This window comes from Leuciscus leuciscus (genome assembly GCF_965113295.1).
Source record: "Leuciscus leuciscus genome assembly, chromosome: 9".
In the NCBI taxonomy this organism is placed as follows: Eukaryota; Metazoa; Chordata; class Actinopteri; order Cypriniformes; family Leuciscidae; genus Leuciscus; species Leuciscus leuciscus.
In genome coordinates, this window is record NC_138733.1 from 32,479,916 (window position 1) to 32,506,907 (window position 26,992).

At 37.8% G+C, this 26,992-nt stretch overlaps 1 protein-coding gene across 1 annotated transcript in view; it reads left to right on the forward strand.

The window, feature by feature from the left end:
• cog6 (component of oligomeric golgi complex 6) overlaps positions 1-22,153 on the forward strand; it is a 57,566-nt gene extending 35,413 nt beyond the window's left edge. The window contains exons 12-19 of the mRNA XM_082180929.1: positions 1,624-1,715; positions 1,906-2,023; positions 5,954-6,085; positions 7,197-7,364; positions 7,486-7,593; positions 11,586-11,639; positions 13,045-13,124; positions 21,478-22,153. Coding sequence (XP_082037055.1) covers positions 1,624-1,715; positions 1,906-2,023; positions 5,954-6,085; positions 7,197-7,364; positions 7,486-7,593; positions 11,586-11,639; positions 13,045-13,124; positions 21,478-21,625 — 900 coding nt within the window. The 3' untranslated portion in view covers positions 21,626-22,153. The remainder of the gene's footprint in view (positions 1-1,623; positions 1,716-1,905; positions 2,024-5,953; positions 6,086-7,196; positions 7,365-7,485; positions 7,594-11,585; positions 11,640-13,044; positions 13,125-21,477) is intronic.
• Positions 22,154-26,992: the final 4,839 nt, after the last annotated feature.

Sequence of the window (26,992 nt, forward strand, 5' to 3'; positions counted from 1 at the left end):
CATGGTGGTGGCGTTTTTCAGCTGCAGGGACAGGCCGACTGGTTGCAATCGAGGGAAAGATGAATGCGGCCAAGTACAGGGATATCCTGGACGAAAACCTTCTCCAGAGTGCTCTGGACCTCAGACTGGGCCGAAGGTTCACCTTCCAACAAGACAATGGCCGTTTCTCAATATGCGTTCTTGTCTGTACTTGTGTTCTTGTGAACTTGTGAAACGTCATCATTCGCTGCCCAAGTACTGTCCCAATACACACGTTTGCATTTTGGCAAGAACGGTTAAAAATCCCGGAAGTGTTCTTGACACGCCCATTTTACAGAGGATGCAGCGGTTGGTAACTTGTGTGAACTTGACGGCAGAAATATCCCAGCATTTATTTCGGCATTCGAGGAAGGAGTTATGTTTTGGTTATTTAAACCCGTTATTTAACCCGTTTAAACCGTTATTTAAATCGCGTTATGTTTCGGTACTGCAGACGGCGTCTGTGCGGGGTATTATTGCGCAATACCAGCAAGAACACATCGTCTCAAACTGTCAGCAGCGTTCTGTGTGCTCGTCACCTTATGAGTTTATTCTTCCAAGAACAACTAGCAAGTCCATTCTTTGCATTTTTGGTTTTGAGAAACAGCCAATGACCCTAAGCACACAGCTAAAATAACGAAGGAGTGGCTTCACAACAACTCCGTGACTGTTCTTGAATGGCCCAGCCAGAGCCCTGACTTAAACCCAATTGAGCATCTCTGGAGAGACCTGAAAATGGCTGTCCACCAACGTTTACCATCCAACCTGACAGAACTGGAGAGGATCTGCAAGGATGAATGGCAGAGGATACCCAAATCCAGGTGCGAAAAACTTGTTGCATCTTACCCAAAAAGACTCATGGCTGTATTAGATCAAAAGGGTGCTTCTACTAAATACTGAGCAAAGGGTCTGGGAGGGTTCTGGTTGTCCCAAACGTCTTCCATTTAAGGATTATGGAGGCCACTGTGCTCTTAGGAACCTTAAGTGCAGCAGACATTTTTTTGTAACCTTGGCCAGATCTGTGCCTTGCCACAATTCTGTCTCTGAGCTCTTCAGGCAGTTCCTTTGACCTCATGATTCTCATTTGCTCTGACATGCACTGTGAGCTTTAAGGTCTTATATAGACAGGTGTGTGGCTTTCCTAATCAAGTCCAATCAGTATAATCAAACACAGCTGGACTCAAATGAAGGTGTAGAACCATCTCAAGGATGATCAGAAGAAATGGACAGCACCTGAGTTAAATATATGAGTGTCACAGCAAAGGGTCTGAATACTTAGGACCATGTGATATTTCAGTTTTTCTTTTTTAATAAATGTGCAAAAATGTCAACAATTCTGTGTTTTTCTGTCAATATGGGGTGCTGTGTGTACAATATAAAAATTTTTTTAAAAAAAAGAACTTAAATGATTTTAGCAAATGGCTGCAATATAACAAAGAGTGAAACATTTAAGGGGGTCTGAATACTTTCCGTACCCACTGTATATATATGATTTTTTAAATCAATCCATTAAAATTTTCTTGTAGTATCAAACCTGTACTGACTTGTGCAACACCCGACACCAGAATTGTTGATCTGTGTTTGTTTTTTTATTTCCTCCTCCAGGTGCGAATCGAGCAGGTGATCATTGCAGAGCCAGGTGCAGTTCTATTGTATAAACTCTCCAACCTGCTCAAGTTCTACCATCACACCATCAGGTACACACACACACACACACACACACACACACACACACACACACACACACACACCTACGGTTAATGAAAGGACAAATCCTCCTCCTTATTTTACTGAAGAGCTTGACATAGATCCAAAACATAAATCCAGTTTTTGGCATAGCCTTTTATAATGCAGTTTTTCTGAATGCTTGTGTTTCCTCTCTCTCAGTGGCATCATGGGAACCAGCGTTTCCTCTCTTTTGATGACCATCGATGAGATGCACATGCTCAGTAAGAAGATGTTCTTCAACAGTCTCAGTCTCCATGCCAGTCGCCTCATGGATAAAGTAAGTACTTCTCCGGGGTTTTTTTTCTTCTTGTCATTAGGGTTGGGTACTGAACTTGGTACTTTTAATGGCACCGCTGAAACACGTGTGATGCTCGCTGTGTTTTTCCGCCTCTACAGTCTCACTATATGAGAACATGACATCACACTCTTTCTTCTATGTTGTAATTTTAACAGTATAAAGCTCAGTTTAATTTAAAGATGAAATTAAACTTTTTTGTCAAACGTGTTATTTGACAAAAAAGTTTAATTTTATATAAAATATCAATTAAATTAATGTTTTATGTCTTTCACAACAAAAAAAAAACTAATTCATAACAAAACATTTCATAGATTTATTTATTTATTATTATTAAAATGGTTGTTTTTATTAATATTCAAGCATCACAGACAATGGCAGACAGCGACCAAGGCAGCTCTGGCATAATGTCAATAACACTTCTACAAATGACTTACAGTTTCATAACAGTTATTGAGGTAAACATGCCTAAAGTACCGCAAAAAAGGTGTTTTTTCAGGTTAATTTCAGGTTAAAATGTGAATGGTACCCAACCCTGCTTGTAGGGTTGGGTATTGGTTGGGTTTTATCCGATACCAGTACCTACTCTGTATTTTTCAAACGGTTCCGGTGCTTAAACTGTTCTTAAACCGGTACTTAAGAAAACGAAACTGCACACACTTTATCAAAAAAATAATATCTGTGTGTGTTTTCTGATTTTTTTTTTCTGATTTCTGATTATGTAAAAATGTAGCCGAAAACACTTAAGTTAAGATAAAAATGTTGTCTTCTAATATTATTTATATATATTATATATATATATTATATATCAATTACATTACATATTATATATTATAGACTTTTACAAAACAGAGAAATATCTGACACTGAGCAGAAATATTTAACACACAAAGTATAGCCTCATATAAATATACTTGATATACTTCATACTTGATATGCAAGATTTGCAGTTGGCATTAAAATACTAGACTTACCCGAAGAGGAACACTGCAGCTGAACTTGAACTTTAGTCAAGAATGTCAGAGGTTTTGGGTTCTAATCCGCATGCATAGTTTTTTTAAACGGATAATGCTCATCAGTGGTTGTATATCAAGCAGGGACACTTTGTGTGCATTATATGTTGTGATTTCACCAGAACGAATATATGAGGCGCCGTCTAGGGCTTAAATCGAACTTCATTCACGCACACATAAAACGCTTGCATACACATATACTAAGTAGTCACACATGCATGTATACTACTGAATGCTCCAACTATATGAAATGCACAACGTCACATCTAAAGTCGCTCACGCACACACACACACAAACCGCGCACATACTCATCTGAGACGCGAGCACACACACACACACACACACACACACATAAACTCGCGCACATACTCATCTGAGACGCGAGCACACACACACACACACACACACACAAACTCGCGCACATGCTCATCTGAGACGCGAACACACACACACACACACACACACACACACACACACACACACACACACAAACAAACTCGCGCACATACTCGTCTGAGACGCGAGCACGCACACACAAACTCTCCAAGCACATAACGTTACTCATATAGACGGCGCCTCATAAATAGATCGATCTCTGCAACGTATTGAAGCGCGCGTCCGAGACGAGTGCGGTGTGCGTGAGCCACAAGAGAAAAGAATTTTCAGCGCTAGATCGTCTCTTATTTAACAAACGAACGAAATGAATGCTCTGCTGGTTAACTGGAGATGTTTTGTTATTGGATCATTCGTGCCGCGAGATGTTTTATAGGGGGCGGTGAAAAAAGTCAGGCACCGAAATCAGGCACCGAAAGTTTCGTTCTTATTCGGTCTGGTTACTACCGTTTACGTCGGAACCGGTTCCCTATTGGAACCGGGTTTCGGTACCCAACCCTACCTGCTTGTCAATTATAATGTGAAATTTTAACTCTTTCCCCATCTGCATTTAAAAAAAAAGTTGCCAGCCAGCGTCAGCATTTTTGATCATTTTCACAAAACTTCCAAAACCAGAATATTTTGTTGTAGGAATATCTGAACATGCAATATATCAAAATATGCAACATGCAATATACCCTTTGCTTTATTTCAAACGTTTTATTCTAGCTTAATGCATTCAAGTTTCATAAAAAAGCAACATTTTGAACAAAAAGCTGAGAAAATCGTGTTTTTGTCAAAGACTAATAAGTCTGGATCAGATTCAGAACGATGATCAAAACATAGATGGAGTAGATCGAGTCAACACCCCTAAAGCTTCACAGTCCTGTACCTCGTCCTGGGTCGACATTTCTTTCGCTTTTGATTTATCTGCTGTTTAATGTCGATGATAGCGTTATTTTACATAATATGCATCTGCTTACATATGCTATTGCACGTTTCTGCTTCTTTTTCGCATGTGTTTTGATCCAGAGATTCTGTACTCTTTTAGAAGATGTGTCATAGCGCCCCCTACGGTATAACAGTGAAAACACAAGGAAAGTCTGAAAATTCCGTCAATGGCGGCAAAGAGTTAAGGAAAGTTTACGACGGTTGAAATAATGCTGAAATAAAAGAAAATGTAAATATTTGATGGAAAAGCTTGAATTAAATTTTTTTATTGAAAATTAAACCTTTTGCTTTTGCAGCTAACTGAAATAAGTTTAAGTTGTAGTATTAAATCACTAATACTGAAACAAAAATAAACCAATATTTACAAAAAACTAAAACTAATAAAAATGACAAAAGCACATAACAAAATTTCTTAAACTTAACCTAAAATGAACACTGAAAATATAAGCTAATTCGAAGTATTGATAAATACTATAATCATATATAAATGATACTAAAATAACACTTACTGTACACATTCCAAATTCATCAAATCTCTCTTATTGTGGTCTGGTGTTCCCATTTTCATATATCTGAAAAGATATGAAAATTCTGCCGTCATTTACTCACCATCATGCTAGTAAATCAGTAAATAATAACACCTTAATGGTCAATAAAAACACTTCCAAAAACTGGCTGAAAACAACCCAGAACACCCTTGCATTGTGGCGCTCTAACACAACATCCTATCCATCGATAGTGATTGACACAACAAATGTGCCTTATGGTCATTCATCAGTTGGATGGTGTTTTTGCCAGGCTGAAAAACAGCATTCTCGCACCAAGGATTTTAAATTAGCCCCAAAATATCCTTGAACATGAACAGGCTGCTTTAAAAAAAAAACACTTCATTGATAAGTGGATCAATAGCAAGAGCAAGATGGCCTCCTCTCCACACTTCTGAGAGAATTATGGCCTTAGCAGCCCGCTAATCTAATCAGGCTTAGGACGTTACGTATCGCTCCCTGACGTCTCTCGGTGCCAGGAACACCAGCCCGAGCTAATAAGCTATATTAGAGGCAGCAGAGCCCTAGGTAGTGTTCGCGTAGCAGGGTGTTTATTAGTCAGCCTTCAGAGGTGTCAGTCTCACTGTCAGACATGCCTGGCTTGAGTTTGAGGGTATTGGACATGAGTTAGAGCGGTAAATACTGCTATTAAAAGTCTGAATGTACAGAGTCTAAAACTCTGAATGTTTTGTCTGTGGGTCAATGACACGATGCTCATCTTTTTTGTGTCTGAACCTATGAATTAATTTAAGAAGATTTTAAAAATGCACTTCATATACAGTGCTTTTAATTTCCGTCTCATGATGGACATGTTTTCTGTTTTTTTTTATTAATTCTTTTTTATTTAAAATTCATTGTGATATTTTTGTGAGTTTAAAGTCAAAATGTGGTGTGAGGGAAATATTAGTACTTGATGGGTGCACCATGTGTCACTTTTAAAGTCATTAAATTAAAACTTGGGTTGAAAAAAGTATAAAACCCTACAATATATTACTTGTGTTTTAAACAAGACTGTTAAATGTTTCTTCAGGTAGAGCTTCCTCCTCCTGATCTGGGTCCCACTGCCTCCCTCACTCAGACTCTGTCGCTCCTCAGAGAGGTTTTGGCCTCCCATGATTCATCAGTTCTGCCTCTTGATGCCCGACAGGCTGACTTTGCACAGGTGACTTTTTATTTCTTGTTTTGTGGAGAAATCCAGTGTGTTTCCACCTTTTAGTAACTGGAATGTGGTTGTCAGAAATAAATTCTCCCCATTTTTTTTTTTTTACATGTATTTATGTATTATACAACATTAATCAAGTTGTTTTTGTATAAGTGAAACTTTTTGCAAAGCTTACATTTTTTATTATCGTTTCATTCAATAAATTAATCGTTTGTTTTATTATATTTGTGTTTATGCATTTCAGTAATATTATACACTGTTTTCCAAATATGTGTGCTGTACTTTTGTTTAGTGTTGAGGGTACCGCATTACAAATAACGCGAGTTACGTAATCAGATTACTTTACGTTATCAGATTACTTTATCAGATTACTTTGTTATCAGATTACTTTACGTTATCAGATTACTTTGTTATCAGATTACTTTACGTTATCAGATTACTTTACGTAATTACTTTACGTTATCAGATTACTTTACATTATCAGATTACTTTACATTATCAGATTACTTTACGTTATCAGATTACTTTACGTTATCAGATTACTTTACGTTATCAGATTACTTTACGTAAATACTTTACGTAATTACTTTACATTATCAGATTACTTTACGTTATCAGATTACTTTACGTTATCAGATTACTTTACGTTATCAGATTACTTTATGTAATTACATTACGTTACCAGATTACTTTACATAGTTCATTACTTTATGTTATTAAATTACTTTACTTAATCAATTACTTTTTTTCACACATTATGTATTTAATCTCACTTTATTAACCAATGCCTTAGCTGTTGACCTTCCACGATTCAATTCAACCATACTAATTAGCAAAAATGACTTTAAACATTAAAGGGCCTTTACATTTGCCAAAATATAACTTTTGTTTTTTGTTATTATAAAACTTTTTCATTACAAAAAAAAAGTAATGCAAAAGTAACGTAATGCATTACTTTCCATAATAAGTAAGTAATGCACTTAGTTACTGTTTTAGGGAGTAACGCAATATTGTTACACATTACTTTTAACAGTAACTTTCCCCAACACTGGTTATGTTTATGTCAAACAGAGGTCATGAGTTTGTTTTCTCTTTTTACACTGGTTCTCAGGTGTTGTCCTGCATCCTTGACCCGTTGCTGCAGCTCTGCACGGTATCAGCCAGTAACCTGGGCACAGCGGATATGGCCACCTACATGGTCAACTCCCTTTACATGATGAAGACCACACTGGCGCTCTTCGAGTTCACCGATAAACGCTTGGAAATGCTGGAATTTCAGGTGTGTTACACATAGACTTATTGCAAAATTTTAAATTATAAGACAATTTAAAATGATAAATGGGTCAAACTGAGTTCTAAATGAAAGCGATTGAGTTATTTTTATTGGTCACTTGCTGTAGATTGAGGCTCACTTGGACACTCTAATCAACGAGCAGGCGACGTTCGTGCTGACCAGAGCCGCACTGAGCCACATCTACAGCTGTGTCCAGCAGCACAGCGCAGAGCAGGTGAGAACTCGTGTGAAACCCGCTCAGGATTCGAGTAAGGAACAGCTCTTCTTCTTGGATCACACTGTGAACCGTGCAAAAATCCCCCAAACTCTCCCCCTCTCTGTTTTGCTCAGTCGCCTGCTCTGCAACTGCAGAAGTTTCCCAGCGTTACAGGAATTATATGAATTATACACAGCTTCACAAGACCCAGAAATAAAGCTTTTAAGAAAATTATCCTCACAGAGCAGTTCACTGATGATTATTATCAGTTATTTAGTGCTGCTTTTATGCTTTTCAATGCAGCCTGAACATTTGGAGTGTTTCTTGCTTCTCATCAGTTCTAAAAGCTGATTAACCTGATAAACAATGTATTTAAAGTTTTCTGAAACACACACCACACTGGATATTGCCATTCATATTCTCTTAAATATAATGCTTCAACAGTCGGAGACACACATCCTCTGAAAAACTCATGAGAACTACCTATGATGACTTGACAGCTGAGTGCGGACGTCCAATGTCACATTTGCATGACCGTAATATTTGAATCCATGATTGGTTGACTGCCAAACAAATAAAAAATATTATACAGAATGATAAAATAACGTTATTAACCGGTTAAAGGTAATATTAAATAAGTGTTTCTGTTCAGAACATAAACAGACATTTATTTTTTTTATTTTTTTTATGTTCCTGTTAAAAAAAAGTATACTTTTTTTTCATTCCTTGAACCGTTTCAGAGCCCTGATATTCTGGCAGTTATTTATTTTAACAGTTGGATGTTAAATTAGGTCTGAAAAATCTACAGAGAAGTCTGGAAAAGTGTGGAATTTTGAAATGAAAAATGTGTAGGAACCTTCTTTTAACTTTCTTTTGCAAAACACTATTTGTGGCCCATGTTTCCCCTTTTATATCACCGCCAACACACACACACACACACACACACACACTAATAGCACACATTACTTCCTTATTATCTTTTCATTTTACATTTGAAATCTCTATTGTCTATTCCATCCCTTTAGACCGTATTACCATGGTTACCCTATGGTTCGAGGCTCATTAATAAAATCACAGAGCAGGGATGTTCAGGCAAATTCATCACATGGCAGGAAATGGCCTGAGATTGAAAAAGAGCACAAAAATAAAGCTTATGCTGTAAACACGATTACCTGTACACATCTGTGTGCGCATTTGCAGATTAGACCAAGCAAATGGTTTACCTTTTGTTTTGTTGTTGTTCATTAATGATGTGGCTTGGCACAGCTGAAAGCACTCAGCATCTCTTCTTACATCGTGTACTATATAAGGTGTATTGCAGACATTTAAGATCGCTGGAGATCTAATAACAACAACATTATAGTCTTTCACCGCTGGCTCTTCTCTTTTTCAACCATTCTTCAAAGTGTCTTCTTTTGTGCTCCACAGAAGTATGTCGTATGAGTCGGTTCAGGAACTGAGGACCAGTTATTTTTTGGAACTCATTCCAGATGTTTTTGTTTTTCTTTGTTGCAAATTAAAAATGCGACAGTATAGTCCAATTCTCAAACCAATGGTCTCAATTCTCAAACTCAACAACTTTTTATGAGTTGTTGTTTGTTTGTTTGTTTATTTATTTATTTATTATGCAACCAGTGTAGTCTCGATTCCTGAACTATTGACATCTATGAGCAAGTTCTTTTAAATGAATCAAAACTGTACAGCTTGACCAGTGTAGTCCAAATGATTCTTATGTCTCGTATTTTTTATTAATACAAAATAAATAAATACAGTGTGACCAGTGTACTCTGATTCTTCTGCTAATGAACTGGCATGAATGATCCAGTTTTTTTAATGAAAGAAAATGTACATCATGACTGGTGTAGTCTGATTTTTAAATGAATGACTCTTTTGATTTATTTTAGTGAATCAAACACATACAGCATAACCAGTGTTGCCAGATTACCAAATGAATGATTCTTCAGCCAGTTAACTTACACAAATTATCCAGTTCTTTTTAATGAATCAAAAACACAACGTTGCCAGTGTAGTCCGATTCTCAAAAAATGACTTTTATGACTCGTTTGCTTTAGTGAATTTGAAACGCACTAGCGTCCGACCAGCGTAGTCGGACGATTCCTCCGCCAGTGAACCGGCTCTGATGATCCAGATCTTTTTAATGAATCACTTGAAACGGCTACTGACTCACTAAACTGCAATTTATTCGTCATGACTTATAAAGCCAGAATTGTTGCCCTTTCATGTTGTTCCTTCCTACGGCTTTTGATGCTTACTCTCGTTTATGGGTGTTTGAGCGGAATAATTGTCAGGTGAAAAAGTTTCCAGTGAACTCGGCGACTGTTTCGGAGATGTTGCGGCACTTTAAGCAAGGTGTTATATTACAGAAGACAGGCGAGAAAGCAAGAAGCATTGAAAGTAAGCACGGGTGTGTGTGTGTGTGTGTGGGTCTTGGCAGAGCAGTGCAGTCTGGGCATTTCCACGCCTGTCCTCATCACACACCCCCGTAAAAGGCTGGCGTGTGACTAAGCGTCTCTGGACACCTGCTGTCCACAGCACAGGACACAACTGTCTCGCCTACTGCTTCAATGTCTTCTCTGTCCACTCAACGCTGGTAATTACGGCCTGTCTCGGCTTTATACGGCTCCTGTTGCCCACAACAGACATTATTCATCAACCAGGCCCTCAAAAGCCAACTTTGTCTCACATGTCCATGGCATCATTTTAAAAACATTACCAACCTACAAATTGTATACGCTAGAAAAAGACCACTAGACTGTATTAAGATCCTGTTGATGTTTGACACTCATAATGAGTCTTTGTACACTGTTCATGTTGTGAAGTACCTAGAACTTCAGAATCATCCGTTTTATAATATCAGCCATGAGAGGTTGTGCATTACAAGGATTCATATGTGTAAAACCTCCTTAATTGTGGTAAAAAAAAAAATCATTGTGATGAATGATCTGAAAGGTCCATTGTTTATTGTCAGTAGTGAAGCAATGTTTGAAGCACGACTCAGAGCTTTCTGTGGGTGAACGCGGCAAATTCGCGTAAAAACTTGAACTTGTTGCGAAACCTGCATGGGTAAATGTTTCCCAATTGTGTGGATTCCTCTTGAAGTGACTGGATTTCGCCCGTATCTTAACTGCGTTGTTTGTAGCGACTAATTATAATTCATGATATTTAGTCGGTGCATTTACAACTTTCTGTAAATTGGCTATTCTATAACGACTTTAAACGGGTCTCATCCAATCAAATTTTAGAGTAACTTTGTATGCGCTTTGGCCGCACGACACCGGCGTTTACGGGTTTCAAAGTGAGTGAAGTTTTTTAAAACTGTCTCCGTGTAAACAACAAAAACACGAATCTCTGAAGACGATGACGTAATGCACATGCGTATTATGTGTTCAGTTTATAGTGTTTCATCGCCGTCTAACGGCCTGGCAGCAGAATACAGTGCGTTTAGTCATTTTCGCGGATCCGTGTGAATGGGGATCATTTTGACAATGGTGTCGTCTGTACGTGGAAAACTCAAAGGAAAAACTTCTCCATTTTAAGCATATCGTTGTTGTATAAACGTACCCATAATCTCTACAAGTGTGTGAACATAAAGCATTCTGGGTACACAAGCTTGAGTTCAAGAACTCAATTGAGTGTATCAGAACTCAATTCATAATGCAACACCTAGCGAAGTGCTGTTGGTGTTCAATTGCATTGTACAATAGATGGTCAGATGGTCAATAGATGTTCTTTCTCAGCCATATTTTTGTCCGTTTTCACTCCTATTCATTTTTTTTTTTAATCCATCTATTCAAGTGTCACAAAGCAGCAACGAATTAGGTTGAAATGTGAAATCTCTCACTTCATGTGTTTTCAAGCTGTCCTGTTGCACCTATTCCTTCTCTTTGTTTATGTGTTATATCTGTGCCACAGGCTGTTTCAGTTCACACAGCTGAAGGGAAGTAGTTGTGTATCCTTCTCTCATGTTTTGTTCATGTTCTCCCTCTTAGGGTCCCTTGGCCAACCTCCCTGGCATGGACAGCACATCCTTAAAAACAGCAATGGTGAGACCTGTTTGTCTTTCTGTATTAAAGTGCCCCTATTATGCTATTTAAAAGTTTTCTAATGTTGTTTTGGAGGTCTCCTACAATAGGTTTACATGCATCCAAGGTCAAAAACACTTTGCCGATTTTCAACTCACTTTGTATTGTTACAATGTCGGAAATGTATATAAATGAACAATGTTTACTCGTTTTCCATGTTACCTGGACTGAGAAATTCACGTTTATTTGTCAGCAAAACTCTGCCTGATGACACAAAACACGCTCTAGGCTTTCGTGGAAACTACAGATTATACTTCCACAGTTTTCTTTCCCCGTCCAGATTTTACAGATCACATTTTTATGCAAAGCAGTTCTTTTTTTCACGCTATGAAAATAGAGTATTTCTAATTTGTCAGCAAATTTAAAAGCACTTGTTAAGTGATGGTCATATTCCCTATATTCACTGTAAAGCTGAGCTTCTGAGCTTTAAAACGACACCTATATTGTGTTAGTTATCATGGGGTTAAGTAACATGATATCTTAGCCCTCCCCCCGCTTCGGATTCAAGAGATTATGGTTAACAGTTAATGAGATAATTGATTGTTAATTTAAACAACAATCGATTATGGGAATTTATGTAAATTGACATCTCTAGACTTAAACGGTTCAGTGAAGGATTCAGTCTCTCTAAACCCCTCCTTTCTGAGAGCTTACTCATTACATTTACAATTTATTCATTTAGCTGACGCTTCTCTGATTGGTCAAATAACCCAGTCTGTTGTGATTGGTCGACGATACAGCCAGTTTTAGAAATTAAGTGCCCTTTACCATATCTGAGTTTCATATCTGATCTTCCTCAGCACTTGTACACACAGTGATACGAATGGTAACGATGGCGTTGATTTTACCGTATCAATTCGGGCTTGAGTCCTCATACTCTTGATGTGCTGAAAAGTGGATTTGCTTTCACAGCGCAGAAAACAGTGTCTTCTCGACATGTGTACAACATAAACCAAACTCTTCCAGGCCTCAGCTACAACTAGTGTTTGAGGGTCAAAGTAGACGTTGTTCACAGGCAGCCAATGAAGAAGCCCATTATGCAAATTTGTTACAAACCTATGGAGGTTCGAGTAGGAAGTAAGAATAGAAAACCGTCTGAAACAAATTACATAGTGTTTTCACAGCTTTTCTGTCTATCAATCTTTTTTTCAGACCCTTTTGCCACTTTTTTTAGGGTGAAATCACAGACATCCTTTGTTAATAATTGTAAATCAACAAAACGAATCCAGTCTGAATAGTGCTGCCTAATGGTTTTAAAGGTGTGGCCACGTTTGCAAAATTCAGCAACATTTAAAGCTAGGGTAGGTTAATGTTTTTCTTTCCATTCCTGATTTGTCTAACAGTGTGTTGTTTGTTTTACACACAGGTCCAGTTTGACCGTTATTTGGCCTCTCCTGATACACTTGTGATGCCGCAGCTCAACTTCCTGCTCAGCGCTGCCATCAAGTACGAGTCGGCTTGCATTTATCACACACGTTTCGTCTATAATACAGCAAATAACAGGAAGCTTTACATTTCAAAACATTACAATTTCTAGCTCAAGTTTAGCTATTCTTATTACTCAACCACATCTGACCTAAACAAATAAGGTTTTGGCCCATAAATTGTACGGGGCCGTCAAGGCATTAGTGACGCGGTCATGAGCATGACAGGTTTCTGGTGCGTTTGTCATGTTTCTTGTTTCTTGGTGCTTTTAGCATCAGCGCATCAGTGCGATGTTGCTATTTGAGCGGTAGAGAGGCGCACACATTGAGTCACATTGTTACTGGGAAATGTAACAGGCTTGAGGAGCACTCACTGTCCCTCAGGTTAATGTTCTCTATTAATGGAGATGGACTCGTGCACGGGCTTGGCACAGCTAATTAGCTCCTGGTCCATTTCTCTCTCTCTCTCCCTCTCTCTCTCCCTCTCTCTCTCCCACACATAAACACGCCGCACGTGACTCAACTCTGCATGAGATACAAAGACGAGCTAAATGGAGATGGATCCATACGCACACACACAGATTTTGTTCTGTTCACTTCACATTGAAGGGATAAGTTCAACCAAATCTGAAAATGTTGCCGTTATTTAATCAGCCTTGTGTCTGTTCCAACTAATGACTTTCTTTTCTTTCTTCTCCGCGAGGGGGACGTTTTTGCTGAAAATCTTGACATCCACCCGAGCTTTCTTGTCTGATTCATATAGGAATTGTTATTTTGGGTCGGATCTTTTTAGTGTATTGCTTTATCCGATTCACAAATCGGTTCTGAAAGATTTCACAAATCTGACTATATGCCTGTCTGTCTTTTATCTGTCTATCTATCTATCTATCTATCTATCTATCTATCTATCTATCTATCTATCTATCTATCTATCTATCTATCAGCTAGATTATAAAGCAAGCTAGAGCATAGGAGAAATGCAGGGAGAACTTTTTATTTTGTTTTTTGGTATATGTGTGCAAGTCAATTAGTTAAAGTGTGTAGTATTTTTGGTTGAACCGTTCCGTATAGGCCGAGCATTAATCTGACTTGATATTTCTATATAATATGAAGGTTTACATGTAGATAAATTGCCCACTTACCTTTAAAACTGCAGTGTGTACATACAGTTTGTGTATCTGTACTGGTAGAAGTGCATCTGTAGAGGGCAGTGTTAGTCCTGAACTGAACCCAGATCAGTGGCTTGTGTGGCTCTACTGTCTTTGCTCACTCGACCAGCAATATTCTGACCAGTTTATGTAGTTTTCAATTAAGGCCGGTTCCTGTGTGATGTGTTTCCAGGAACCTAGATCAACAGAAGTACCATCAAAACCAAAACAGCACCAAGTTATGGCTACCAAAGTGCTCATAGAGTCATTTATCTATGGTGTTGTTTTGATTCACTTGGTTTGTTCAGTGACACAATTGCTACTAATTTTATTATTTTGGGAACACTTTACATTGTAGTGCCTGTCTAATATGATTCATGAAAGTTAAACTATCTATCTATCTATCTATCTATCTATCTATCTATCTATCTATCTATCTATATCTATTGTCTGTCTGTCTGTTTCTATCTATCTATCTATCTAACTGTCTGTTTATCTATCTATCTATTGTCTGTCTGTGTCTACTGTATCTATCTAACTGTCTATCTGTCTGTCTATCTATCTATCTAACTGTCTGTTTGTCTATCCATCTAACTATCCATCCGTCTGTCTGTCTATCTATCTATCTATCGAACTGTGTTTGTCTATCTATCTATCTAACTGTCTGTCTGTCTGTCTATCTATCTATCTATCTATCTATCTGTCTGTTTGTCTGTCTATCTATCTATCTATCTATCTATCTATCTATCTATCTATCTATCAACTGTCCGTCCGTCCGTCCATCTATCTATCTAACTGTCTGTCTGTCTATCTATCGAACTGTCTGTTTGTCTATCTATCTAACTGTCTGTTTGTCTATCTATCTATCTATCTATCTAACTGTTTGTCTATCTATCTATCTATCTATCTATCTAACTGTTTGTCTATCTATCTATCTAACTGTCTGTTTGTCTATCTATCTATCTAACTGTTTGTCTATCTATCTATCTAACTGTTTGTCTATCTATCTATCTATCTATCTAACTGTTTGTCTATCTATCTATCTAACTGTCTGTTTGTCTATCTATCTATCTATCTATCTATCTATCTAACTGTTTGTCTATCTATCTATCTATCTAACTGTTTGTCTATCTATCTATCTAACTGTCTGTTTGTCTATCTATCTAACTGTCTGTTTGTCTATCTATCGAACTGTCTGTTTGTCTATCTATCTAACTGTCTGTTTGTCTATCTATCTATCTATCTATCTATCTATCTATCTATCTAACTGTTTGTCTATCTATCTATCTAACTGTCTGTTTGTCTATCTATCTATCTATCTAACTGTTTGTCTATCTATCTATCTATCTAACTGTTTGTCTATCTATCTATCTATCTAACTGTTTGTCTATCTATCTATCTAACTGTCTGTTTGTCTATCTATCTATCTATCTATCTATCTAACTGTTTGTCTATCTATCTATCTAACTGTCTGTTTGTCTATCTATCTAACTGTCTGTTTGTCTATCTATCTAACTGTCTGTTTGTCTATCTATCTATCTATCTATCTAACTGTTTGTCTATCTATCTATCTATCTATCTATCTAACTGTTTGTCTATCTATCTATCTAACTGTCTGTTTGTCTATCTATCTATCTGTCTATCTATCTATCTAACTGTCTGTTTGTCTCTATCTATCTATCTAACTGTCTGTCTGTCTATCTATCTAACTGTCTGTTTGTCTATCTATCTATCTAACTGTCTGTCTTTCTATCTATCTATCTATCTATCCATCTGTCTGTCTGTCTCTATCTATCTATCTGTCTGTCTGTCTATCTATCTAACTGTCTGTTTGTCTATCTATCTATCTATCTAACTGTTTGTCTATCTATCTATCTAACTGTCTGTTTGTCTATCTATCTATCTATCTATCTATCTATCTATCTATTTGTCTATCTATCTATCTAACTGTCTGTCTATCTATCTATCTGTCTATCTATCTATCTATCTATCTATCTATCTATCTATCTAACTGTCTGTTTGTCTATCCATCTAACTGTCTGTTTGTCTATCTATCTATCTATCTATCTATCTAACTGTTTGTCTATCTATCTATCTATCTAACTGTTTGTCTATCTATCTATCTGTCTATCTATCTATCTAACTGTCTGTTTGTCTCTATCTATCTATCTAACTGTCTGTTTGTCTATCTATCTATCTAACTGTCTGTCTTTCTATCTATCTATCTATCTATCTATCTATCCATCTGTCTGTCTGTCTCTATCTATCTATCTGTCTGTCTGTCTGTCTATCTATCTAACTGTCTGTTTGTCTATCTATCTATCTATCTAACTGTTTGTCTATCTATCTATCTAACTGTCTGTTTGTCTATCTATCTATCTATCTATCTATTTGTCTATCTATCTATCTAACTGTCTGTCTGTCTATCTATCTGTCTATCTATCTATCTATCTATCTATCTATCTATCTATCTATCTAACTGTCTGTTTGTCTATCCATCTAACTATCCATCCGTCTATCTATCTATCTATCTATCTATCTATCTATATCTATCTATCTATCGAACTGTCTGTTTGTCTATCTATCTATCTATCTAACTGTCTGTCTGTCTTTCTGTCTATCTATCTTTCTATATGTCTGTTTGTCTATCTATCTATCTAACTGTCTGTGTGTCTATCTATCAGTGATGCGCGGGTTGATCCGAAATGAGCGGGTGCCTGCGGTCACCCGCGGTTACCCGCGGTTACGAGTCATCCAAAAATATTTTTAATGATATTCGGGTCGCGGCCGGTCGGGTCGTTTGAAATAAAGATGCCAATTAAACCTTTGTAATTTATATAGTAGTATAGAGAGCATAAGCGGAGTGGAGCGGTGAGAATCTTCGCTCATCGCTCACGGAACTGTCCACCCCTCCGCTCCCCCGCTCCCCCGCTCATCAGGCCGCTCCGCTCATTATCGCTCGATCAGCGCTCAACGCAGTTTGATCCGCGCTCCACTCAAATCGCCCCCCGCTCGCTCCAAAAAGGGGAAAAAAAATCTACATGTAGCCTATATCACTGTAGCTTAGACCACAGCCTTACCTCCTAAAGAACTAATGAGCAACAACAACATTTTTCAAATAGAAATGTTTTATTTCAAATGACAAATTAGGCCTATGTAAGAAGGAATATAGCCTACACAAAATCCTGTAAAATTAAACGAATAAATGGGCCTAATAATATGAATAACAATTATATAAACAAAAATATAGCCTACATAAAAATTTTAAAAGTAAATTTACTATTAGGCCAGAATTTTGATAAGTTAACTTTTGTGCAACGCGCACGATTAAAATTTAAATGGGCTTATATCCATTGTACACACAAACTGCTGTAAAATAAAACGAATAAATGGGCCTAATAATATAAATAAAATTTATATAAACAAAAACATAAAATAAATATACATAAACGTTTTAAAAGTAGGCCTAGGCTAAATTAACTATTAGGACAACATTCTTATAACTGAACTTGTGCGCAGCGCGCAGGATTAAAATTTAAATGGGCTTGTATCAATTGTTTGCATTTTACGCTGTATTTAATTTAGGCTACACTTTAAGTTACCGTATTCAATTTGCTAACCTTTTGCTTTCTTCCCAGCGTGTTCACATATCACACTGCATGTTTTCGAGAGATGTGTCTTTTTAGATTCCAAAATTAATCTTTAGGCCTACTGACTGAAACGATGTCGTTTTCTTCTACCACATAATAGTTAGTTTTACACCTGTATGACTTCTTATTTTCCTTTTTGAAGTAGCCTACTTTTTGAACTCCATTATTGAGCCGAGTTTTGACTGAAAATAGAATCCATCTTGCAGTCATCAACAGTAGACTGAGTCAGGCTTGACTGAGCATGCTTCAGAATCTTGGTGTGCGCCAGTGATGCGCGGGTCAATGTATAAACAACCCGGACCCGACCGACGTTTTCAACTAACCCGCCCGCAACTCGGACCGCAAAAAAAAAGAAAGAAAATATTGTACCCGACCCGCTTCCTGACCCGCATTTTTTAAAAGTAGGCTAGTAAATGCATAGCAAGAAATACACATGACAAAGCCAGCACTTTGGTCATTATCTTTCATTATTTCGGCAACTTTGCTCTTTCTGTTTGTGTATTTGCGGAGCTTCCACTTCCCAGTCTTCACCTTTTCTCTTGCCGCCTCCATCTCTACCTGCAGACTGAGCTCGTGCGTCATCTTCGCGCCAGTTATTCAACCAATAAAGTGTAGGCCTATGTATTTCATAGAAAATTGCATGTGAGCGGAGTGGAGCGGGAGCAAGCGGGCGGATCTTGGACAGAACGCAGAGCGGCATTTTTAAAAGGATGGAGCGTCGCCCTATTTCCCGCTCCAATTTCGCTCCGCGCACACCAAGATTCTGAAGCATGCTCAGTCAAGCCTGACTCAGTCTACTGTTGATGACTGCAAGATGGATTCTATTTTCAGTCAAAACTCGGCTCAATAATGGAGTTCAAAAAGTAGGCTACTTCAAAAAGGAAAATAAGAAGTCATACAGGTGTAAAACTAACTATTATGTGGTAGAAGAAAACGACATCGTTTCAGTCAGTAGGCCTAAAGATTAATTTTGGAATCTAAAAAGACACATCTCTCGAAAACATGCAGTGTGATATGTGAACACGCTGGGAAGAAAGCAAAAGGTTAGCAAATTGAATACGGTAACTTAAAGTGTAGCCTAAATTAAATACAGCGTAAAATGCAAACAATTGATACAAGCCCATTTAAATTTTAATCCTGCGCGCTGCGCACAAGTTCAGTTATAAGAATGTTGTCCTAATAGTTAATTTAGCCTAGGCCTACTTTTAAAACGTTTATGTATATTTATTTTATGTTTTTGTTTATATAAATTTTATTTATATTATTAGGCCCATTTATTCGTTTTATTTTACAGCAGTTTGTGTGTACAATGGATATAAGCCCATTTAAATTTTAATCGTGCGCGTTGCACAAAAGTTAACTTATCAAAATTCTGGCCTAATAGTAAATTTACTTTTAAAATTTTTATGTAGGCTATATTTTTGTTTATATAATTGTTATTCATATTATTAGGCCCATTTATTCGTTTAATTTTACAGGATTTTGTGTAGGCTATATTCCTTCTTACATAGGCCTAATTTGTCATTTGAAATAAAACATTTCTATTTGAAAAATGTTGTTGTTGCTCATTAGTTCTTTAGGAGGTAAGGCTGTGGTCTAAGCTACAGTGATATAGGCTACATGTAGATTTTTTTTCCCCTTTTTGGAGCGAGCGGGGGGCGATTTGAGTGGAGCGCGGATCAAACTGCGTTGAGCGCTGATCGAGCGATAATGAGCGGAGCGGCCTGATGAGCGGGGGAGCGGGGGAGCGGAGGGGTGGACAGTTCCGTGAGCGATGAGCGAAGATTCTCACCGCTCCACTCCGCTTATGCTCTCTATACTACTATATAAATTACAAAGGTTTAATTGGCATCTTTATTTCAAACGACCCGACCGGCCGCGACCCGAATATCATTAAAAATATTTTTGGATGACTCGTAACCGCGGGTAACCGCGGGTGACCGCAGGCACCCGCTCATTTCGGATCAACCCGCGCATCACTGGTGTGCGCGGAGCGAAATTGGAGCGGGAAATAGGGCGACGCTCCATCCTTTTAAAAATGCCGCTCTGCGTTCTGTCCAAGATCCGCCCGCTTGCTCCCGCTCCACTCCGCTCACATGCAATTTTCTATGAAATACATAGGCCTACACTTTATTGGCTGAATAACTGGCGCGAAGATGACGCACGAGCTCAGTCTGCAGGTAGAGATGGAGGCGGCAAGAGAAAAGGTGAAGACTGGGGAGTGGAAGCTCCGCAAATACACAAACAGAAAGAGCAAAGTTGCCGAAATAATGAAAGATAATGACCAAAGTGCTGGCTTTGTCATGTGTATTTCTTGCTATGCATTTACTAGCCTACTTTTAAAAAATGCGGGTCAGGAAGCGGGTCGGGTACAATATTTTCTTTCTTTTTTTTTGCGGTCCGAGTTGCGGGCGGGTTAGTTGAAAACGTCGGTCGGGTCCGGGTTGTTTATACATTGACCCGCGCATCACTGCTATCTATCTATCTATCTATCTATCTATCTATCTATCTATCTATCTATCTATCTATCTATCTATCTATCTAACTGTTTGTCTATCTATCTATCTAACTGTCTGTCTATCTATCTGTCTATCTATCTATCTATCTAACTGTCTGTTTGTCTATCCATCTAACTATCCATCCGTCTGTCTATCTATCTATCTATCTATCGAACTGTCTGTTTGTCTATCTATCTATCTGTCTGTTTGTCTATCTATCTATCTATCTATCTATCTATCAACTATCCGTCCGTCCGTCCGTCCATCTATCTATCTAACTGTCTGTTTGTCTATCTATCTATCTAACTGTCTGTCTATCTATCTATCTAACTGTCTGTTTGTCTATCTATCTATCTAACTGTCTGTCTATCTATCTATCTGTCTCTATCTATCTATCTAACTGTCTGTTTGTCTATCCATCTAACTATCCATCCGTCTGTCTGTCTGTCTGTCTGTCTTTCTGTCTATCTATCTGTCTGTTTGTCTATCTATCTGTCTGTTTGTCTATCTATCTATCTATCTATCTATCTATCTATCTATCTATCTATCTATCCGTCCGTCCGTCTATCTATCTAACTGTCTGTTTGTCTATCCATCTAACTATCCATCCGTCTGTCTGTCTGTCTGTCTATCTATCTATCTGTCTGTTTGTCTATCTATCTATCTATCTATCTATCTATCTAACTGTCTGTCTATCTATCTATCTATCTAACTGTCTGTCTATCTATCTATCTATCTGTTTGTCTATGTAACCGTCCGTCCGTCCGTCCGTCCGTCCGTCCGTCCGTCCGTCCGTCCGTCCATCCGTCCGACTATCTATCTAACTGTTTGTCTGTCTGTCTGTCTGTCTGTCTGTCTGTCAAACTAACTATCCGTCCGTCCGTCTAACTAGTTAAACTGTATAGAAAAAAGTAATTGCATATTAAATTCACTTTGTTAGTTCATATTTAATTACAATGCCAACATGGTGACATGGGTACTGTGATATATAATGTAACCATTGTTTAATGTGTTAACTTTGGTGTTAACTGGTATTTAGCATATAATAATCAGAATAATTCTCTCTCTCTCTCTCTCAGGGAGCAGATCTTCAAACAGTCCACAGAGCTGGTGTTTCGTGCGTATGGAGAGGTGTATAAAGCGGTCACCAACCCTACAAATGCCTATAAAGACGCTGAGTCTGTCCTGCACAGATCTCCACAGCAGGTTCAAACCCTGCTGTCCTGAAATGTGCCACACACCACAAAATTGTAGCAAGCAAGGATGTGATGCCCAACACACTCCGTGTCCTGGGACTGGCCACAAGACCATGTTTATGTACTCGTCAGGTGATGGGAGGGGTTTCTCACTGCGTACTAATAATTATGTGAAACAAAGACTCTAATGACTGCGTGCGAAACGCACAGAAACGTATCGGTCTGGATTTCTCACATGTTGCTCTGTGGACGCTGCTGTTTGCCAGAGGAGAGGACAACTCACGCTGAGAAAAAAAAAATATTATAATAATATCTCCTCCCCACGTCACTGGAGATCCCCACTAGCAGGCCTGAGGAAGCAGACTACAGACCATTCCATTGCTACACTCATATTCACATGCACTCAGATATACATACAGTCATTGCATTACCTACACATGGGCTTTTTCTTCCCCCGCCACAGAAGGCCTGATGTGACTCAGCGTCGTCTGTAATCTTCTCGTCGTTTTCTCTTTAATAATGACATTTTTCATAAACTGCAATAAAATACTCAGAAGTTCATAGGTTTTTGTCGCATTTTTTATCTATCTATCTACCTATCTGTCTATCACCCATCTTCCATCGGTCATCATCTATGTCTAGCTGTCTGTCTGTCTGTCTGTCTATCTATCTATCTATCACCCATCTGTCATCATCTATGTCTGTCTGTCTATCTATCTATCTATCTATCACCCATCTTCCATCTGTCATCATCTATGTCTGTCTGTCTATCTATCTATCTATCTATCTATCTATCTATCTATCTATCTATCTACCTATCTGTCTATCACCCATCTTCCATCGGTCATCTATGTCTAGCTGTCTGTCTGTCTGTCTGTCTGTCTATCTATCTATCTATCACCCATCTGTCATCATCTATGTCTGTCTGTCTATCTGTCTGTCTATCTATCTATCTATCTATCTATCTATCTATCTATCACCCATCTTCCATCTGTCATCATCTATGTCTAGCTGTCTGTCTCTCTGTCTGTCTATCTATCTATCTATCTATCTATCTATCTATCTATCTATCTATCTATCTATCTATCTATGTCTAGGTGTCTGTCTGTCTGTCTATCTATCTATCTATCACCCATCTGTCATCATCTATGTCTGTCTGTCTGTCTGTCTGTCTATCTATCTATCATCTATCTATCTTTTTGTCTATCTACCTCTGTCTATCTGTCTATCTATCTATGTATCTATCTTTTTGTCTTGTCTATCTATCTGTCTGTCTATCTATTTTTGTCTACCTATGTCTATCACCCATCTATCATCATCCATGTCTGTCTGTCCATCTATCTTTTTTTTATGTCTGTCTCTGTCTATCTATCTTTTTGTCCATCCATCTATCTGTCTGTCTGTCTGAATCTATCTATCTGAATCTATCTATCTGAATCTATCTATCTATCTATCTATCTATCTATCTATCTATCTATCTATCTATCTATCTATCTATCTATCTATCTATGTCTTCTCTTTTAAATCATATTTGTTTCCAAACAACATTAAAATGCACTCAAAAGTTCACAGGCTTGTGTGTCCCACTGTTTTTCCTTTCTCAGCCTCTTCTGAAAGAGGTAGTTAAATGAAATTTTGCGGCCACCCAGCGGAGAACTCGACCAATGGGGAGAAAGTCGAAGGCATTCTCTCAGACAATGGTGCTTTCATGTGAGCGGCCCAATGGCCAGTCACGCCATCCTTTAATTGCCGACAAAACGCCTGCCAGTGCTCGTTCCTCAACTAAATTTAGCAAAACGCTAAAAAACAGCGGAGAAAATAAAAGCGGTATTACTCAAGACTATTAATAGAAGTTTGTACGGAATGGCAGACGGAATAGTATAGCCTCGCAGAAGCGCAGGGTGACAGATGAAGAGTGTTGGGGTGTGAGGAGACTACAGTGATCTCAGTGTGTGAGAGAGGCGCTGGGGGCCACATGGCCTCTCATCTGGGGGGAATATTTTGAGCGTGTCACATGGGCGCATTAAAGGGACTCTCCCCGCGGTGCCCGTAGCCAAGACGCCCCTCACATGCCTCGCATTCAGCTCCAGGCTTTCAGCTAGTGAAAAGTGAAGTACAAGTGTGACACTGTGGTGTGGTTTACTGTGAAATGGGTTATGAATATAGACTACTATTTTTAACCCAGATCACATCTGTGGGAGGCACGGAAACCCATTTTGGTTATCACACAGCATCTAAACCTGCTACACTCCAGCTGAAAACGTTTGTGTGCAGTCCAGTGTCAGTCTGAGTAGAGCTTTTGCTTTTTCTACATTCAGTGGCTGTAAGAAGTGTTCAGACACTCAAGTGCATTTAAGTTAACTCAAGTTAAGGTATGAATACTGTCTCAAAGCAACAAGAGAAAAACAAAATACATGCAGTACTTGTGAAAGTAAAAAAAATTCACATTTAATTATGAAAAAGTAAATAATTTTCTTTGTAGTTGAGTCTAATTAGTAACACTTTACAAGAAGGTTTCATTTTTGTAACTTAACTACACTAGTTAACTTGAACTAACAATGAAGTTGTATTTAATAAATGTCATTGAATTACATTGTTGGCTGCTACACATTACTTTATTTTGACACAGTATTTTCACAATAAGGGGTTTTGTCAAAAAAAATCTGAGAAACATTAACAGAAAAGCATTGTTAACTAGATTCTTTTAATAGGGTTTTGTTTTTTGTTTTTTCATAATGATATCAGACAGTTTTACCACCCTGACTTTATTCTCCTCCAAAAAATCTCAAACTGAAGTTTTATTAAAAAATTAAGTAAAAATGTAATTATGATGAGTGTCATCATAGAAGATGTGTATTCAAGTCAGTGTACCGTATGCAGGAATTACATCTAAGTTTTGTGTACATTTTGTCTAAGGACATTTTTTTATGAATTAATAAATCTGGATAAAAACACATTTTATTATTTAAATGTTACTAGGACACTTCATTCCTTAGAAAATCAAAATGTTATTTTTATCTGAAATTGAACATTATCACCAAAAGTTAAATTTGGGCAGCTCCAAAATATATGAAAATGATCAACATCCATCAACAAGAAAAAAAACGCAACTTTTCTACCCAAAATCTTTCCATCTTCTTGAAGAAGTGCATGTGTGTTGTATTGTACACTCAGCATACTGTTTAAGCTCTTTCTTACATTTACATTATATATAGTGTGATAGAGAGTTTTCTCTGTTCTCCATCAGAACATGGTACAGTTATTATTGTTAGGTAAAATTTTTGTTTAAATCCACATTTGTACATTGAATGAATGTGGAATGTGAATAAAGTGGTAATTCACTGCTGGCAAGATGGGTTTTTAATAAAACGCAGTAGTAGTTTTTTTAATTGGTGTGCATAGCTAGAGAAAACAAGGCTCTTTGTACCTTGGCTAAAGGTATAGAACACTTTCAACACCAATTACAATCTGTAGTTTCCACAAAAGTCCTGGAGCTGACTTATAGTGATAAGTTTGGTACAGGTAACATGGAAAGAATACACATTTGTAAGGGGGGGCTTAAAGAAACTATATATAGTCAGCATATTGAGTGCAGGCCGCACCGTACCACCACAACTTTTGTTCTTAAGTGTCACACCATGAGACGTGATCTAAGCGGGGTCGATGCTGAGGTGTTGCACTCTGTAATGTGATGACATCATGGCTGTGGATAGACCGCTGGATTGAGATCTAGACAAACTCCGCCTCAACCCGTCCAAACCCACAATCAACACAGACCAACATAGTCCAGCTAACGAAAGTTGATGAGCTTCTTATATTATAAGCAGGCGGGTTTTGTTACTTAAAATAAGATATAATTGTATGGGTATTATCTAAGGGCTTTCTTAACATTAGTGGTTTGTTGCAACTGGCTGCGAGTCCCCATGGACTTTACTTTTGGTAGATAATATAGAACAATGTTATTATAGTATCATTGATATACTATTATAGTGTTTCTTAATATTTTGAATTATATTTTTATTTTTAGATTTTCTGTTTTCATCTTAAATTTCAATTAAAGTTTTAGTAGTTTTGTTGTTTTTGTCCTTTTTAATAGTTATATTTAGTCTTTCTATATAGATTTAGTTTATATAGTTGTTTGAGTACTTTAGTACAACTTAAAATATATTTCAAATATATATATATATTATTTCAGCTAGTTGCAAAGGCAACATTTCTCATTTTAATTTAGTTTGTTTTATTTCAGTTAATGTTTGTTTTATCAGTTAATTATATATTTTGTTTTACTTTAAACTTAAAAAACTTAAAAAGTTGAAATGTTTCCTTTTAACAGAAATGCTAACTGAAATAAAAAAGTTTAAAGGGTACATAAGACACTCTTCTGCCAATCTCATGTTAATCTTGAGTACTTATAGAGTAGTATTGCATCCTTCATATCTCTGAAGAGTCTTTAGTTTGATCAGATTTATAAAAGACAGATACAGCTGTACCGCTTCTTTCCGAAAACAGTCGAGCTCCTGGATTATTGAGGAGAGTTTCTCTATCTTTTATAAGTGATCGGGCGTACGGTGTTCGCCTGGCGGGTGAAAAATTGGGCAAAAAAATCCCATAGACTTAGCATTGCAACGAACTTTGGCGAGTCGTAGCTCTGAGCGAGGATTTCAAAGAAACATGTGGGTTACCACATTTGAAGAGGCTGGCAGGTTCTGTAAGTACATACCTCACAATGGGGTGTAAGTTGTACCCTTGGGAGGCAAGAGCTGCCCAAAGTTGCCCCCTAGACATACTATGGTGAAGGGACGGCCCATGAAACGGGGAACTGGGAAGTTGGTGAAGATGCCAGGCAGACCTCCTGCAAATCGGACCAATTCCGATTTAACATTCAACAGAAACCAAGGTGCCACGATAACGTACTACAGTATTCTATAATTTGACCCTCGTTACATACCTGAGGATTTGGCAAACTTCATAAAGGTCTCTTCCAAGGTCTTGTCTACAGGAATAAGGGAGCAAGCCACAGCGATGGCCCCCTTTCTTGATGAGGTCTGTGGCGCCAGGATAAGTCAGTTACAGGTTGGTGAGGAAGACCTCAAACCAAACCAGGTACCTGATGAAGCGAGAATAATGCTGTAGAGTGTTGAATGTTGAATGTTATATAAGCTTTGAAGTTTAACAATATTAATCAAATGCAATATTACAACTTTGTTCAATATAATAACCTGGAGTAGTTCTGACCATCAAATGCAAATAATAAGTCCACCATGTCCCCATTGCACTTATGGAAGAGTGCCAGGTTGTTGGTCTTCACAGAAAAGAGTAGCATGAAAACGAGCCGCCCATGGTCCGTGACAGACAGCCAGAACACTGCTGTTTTGCCGAGATGACCCTTGCGGACCTT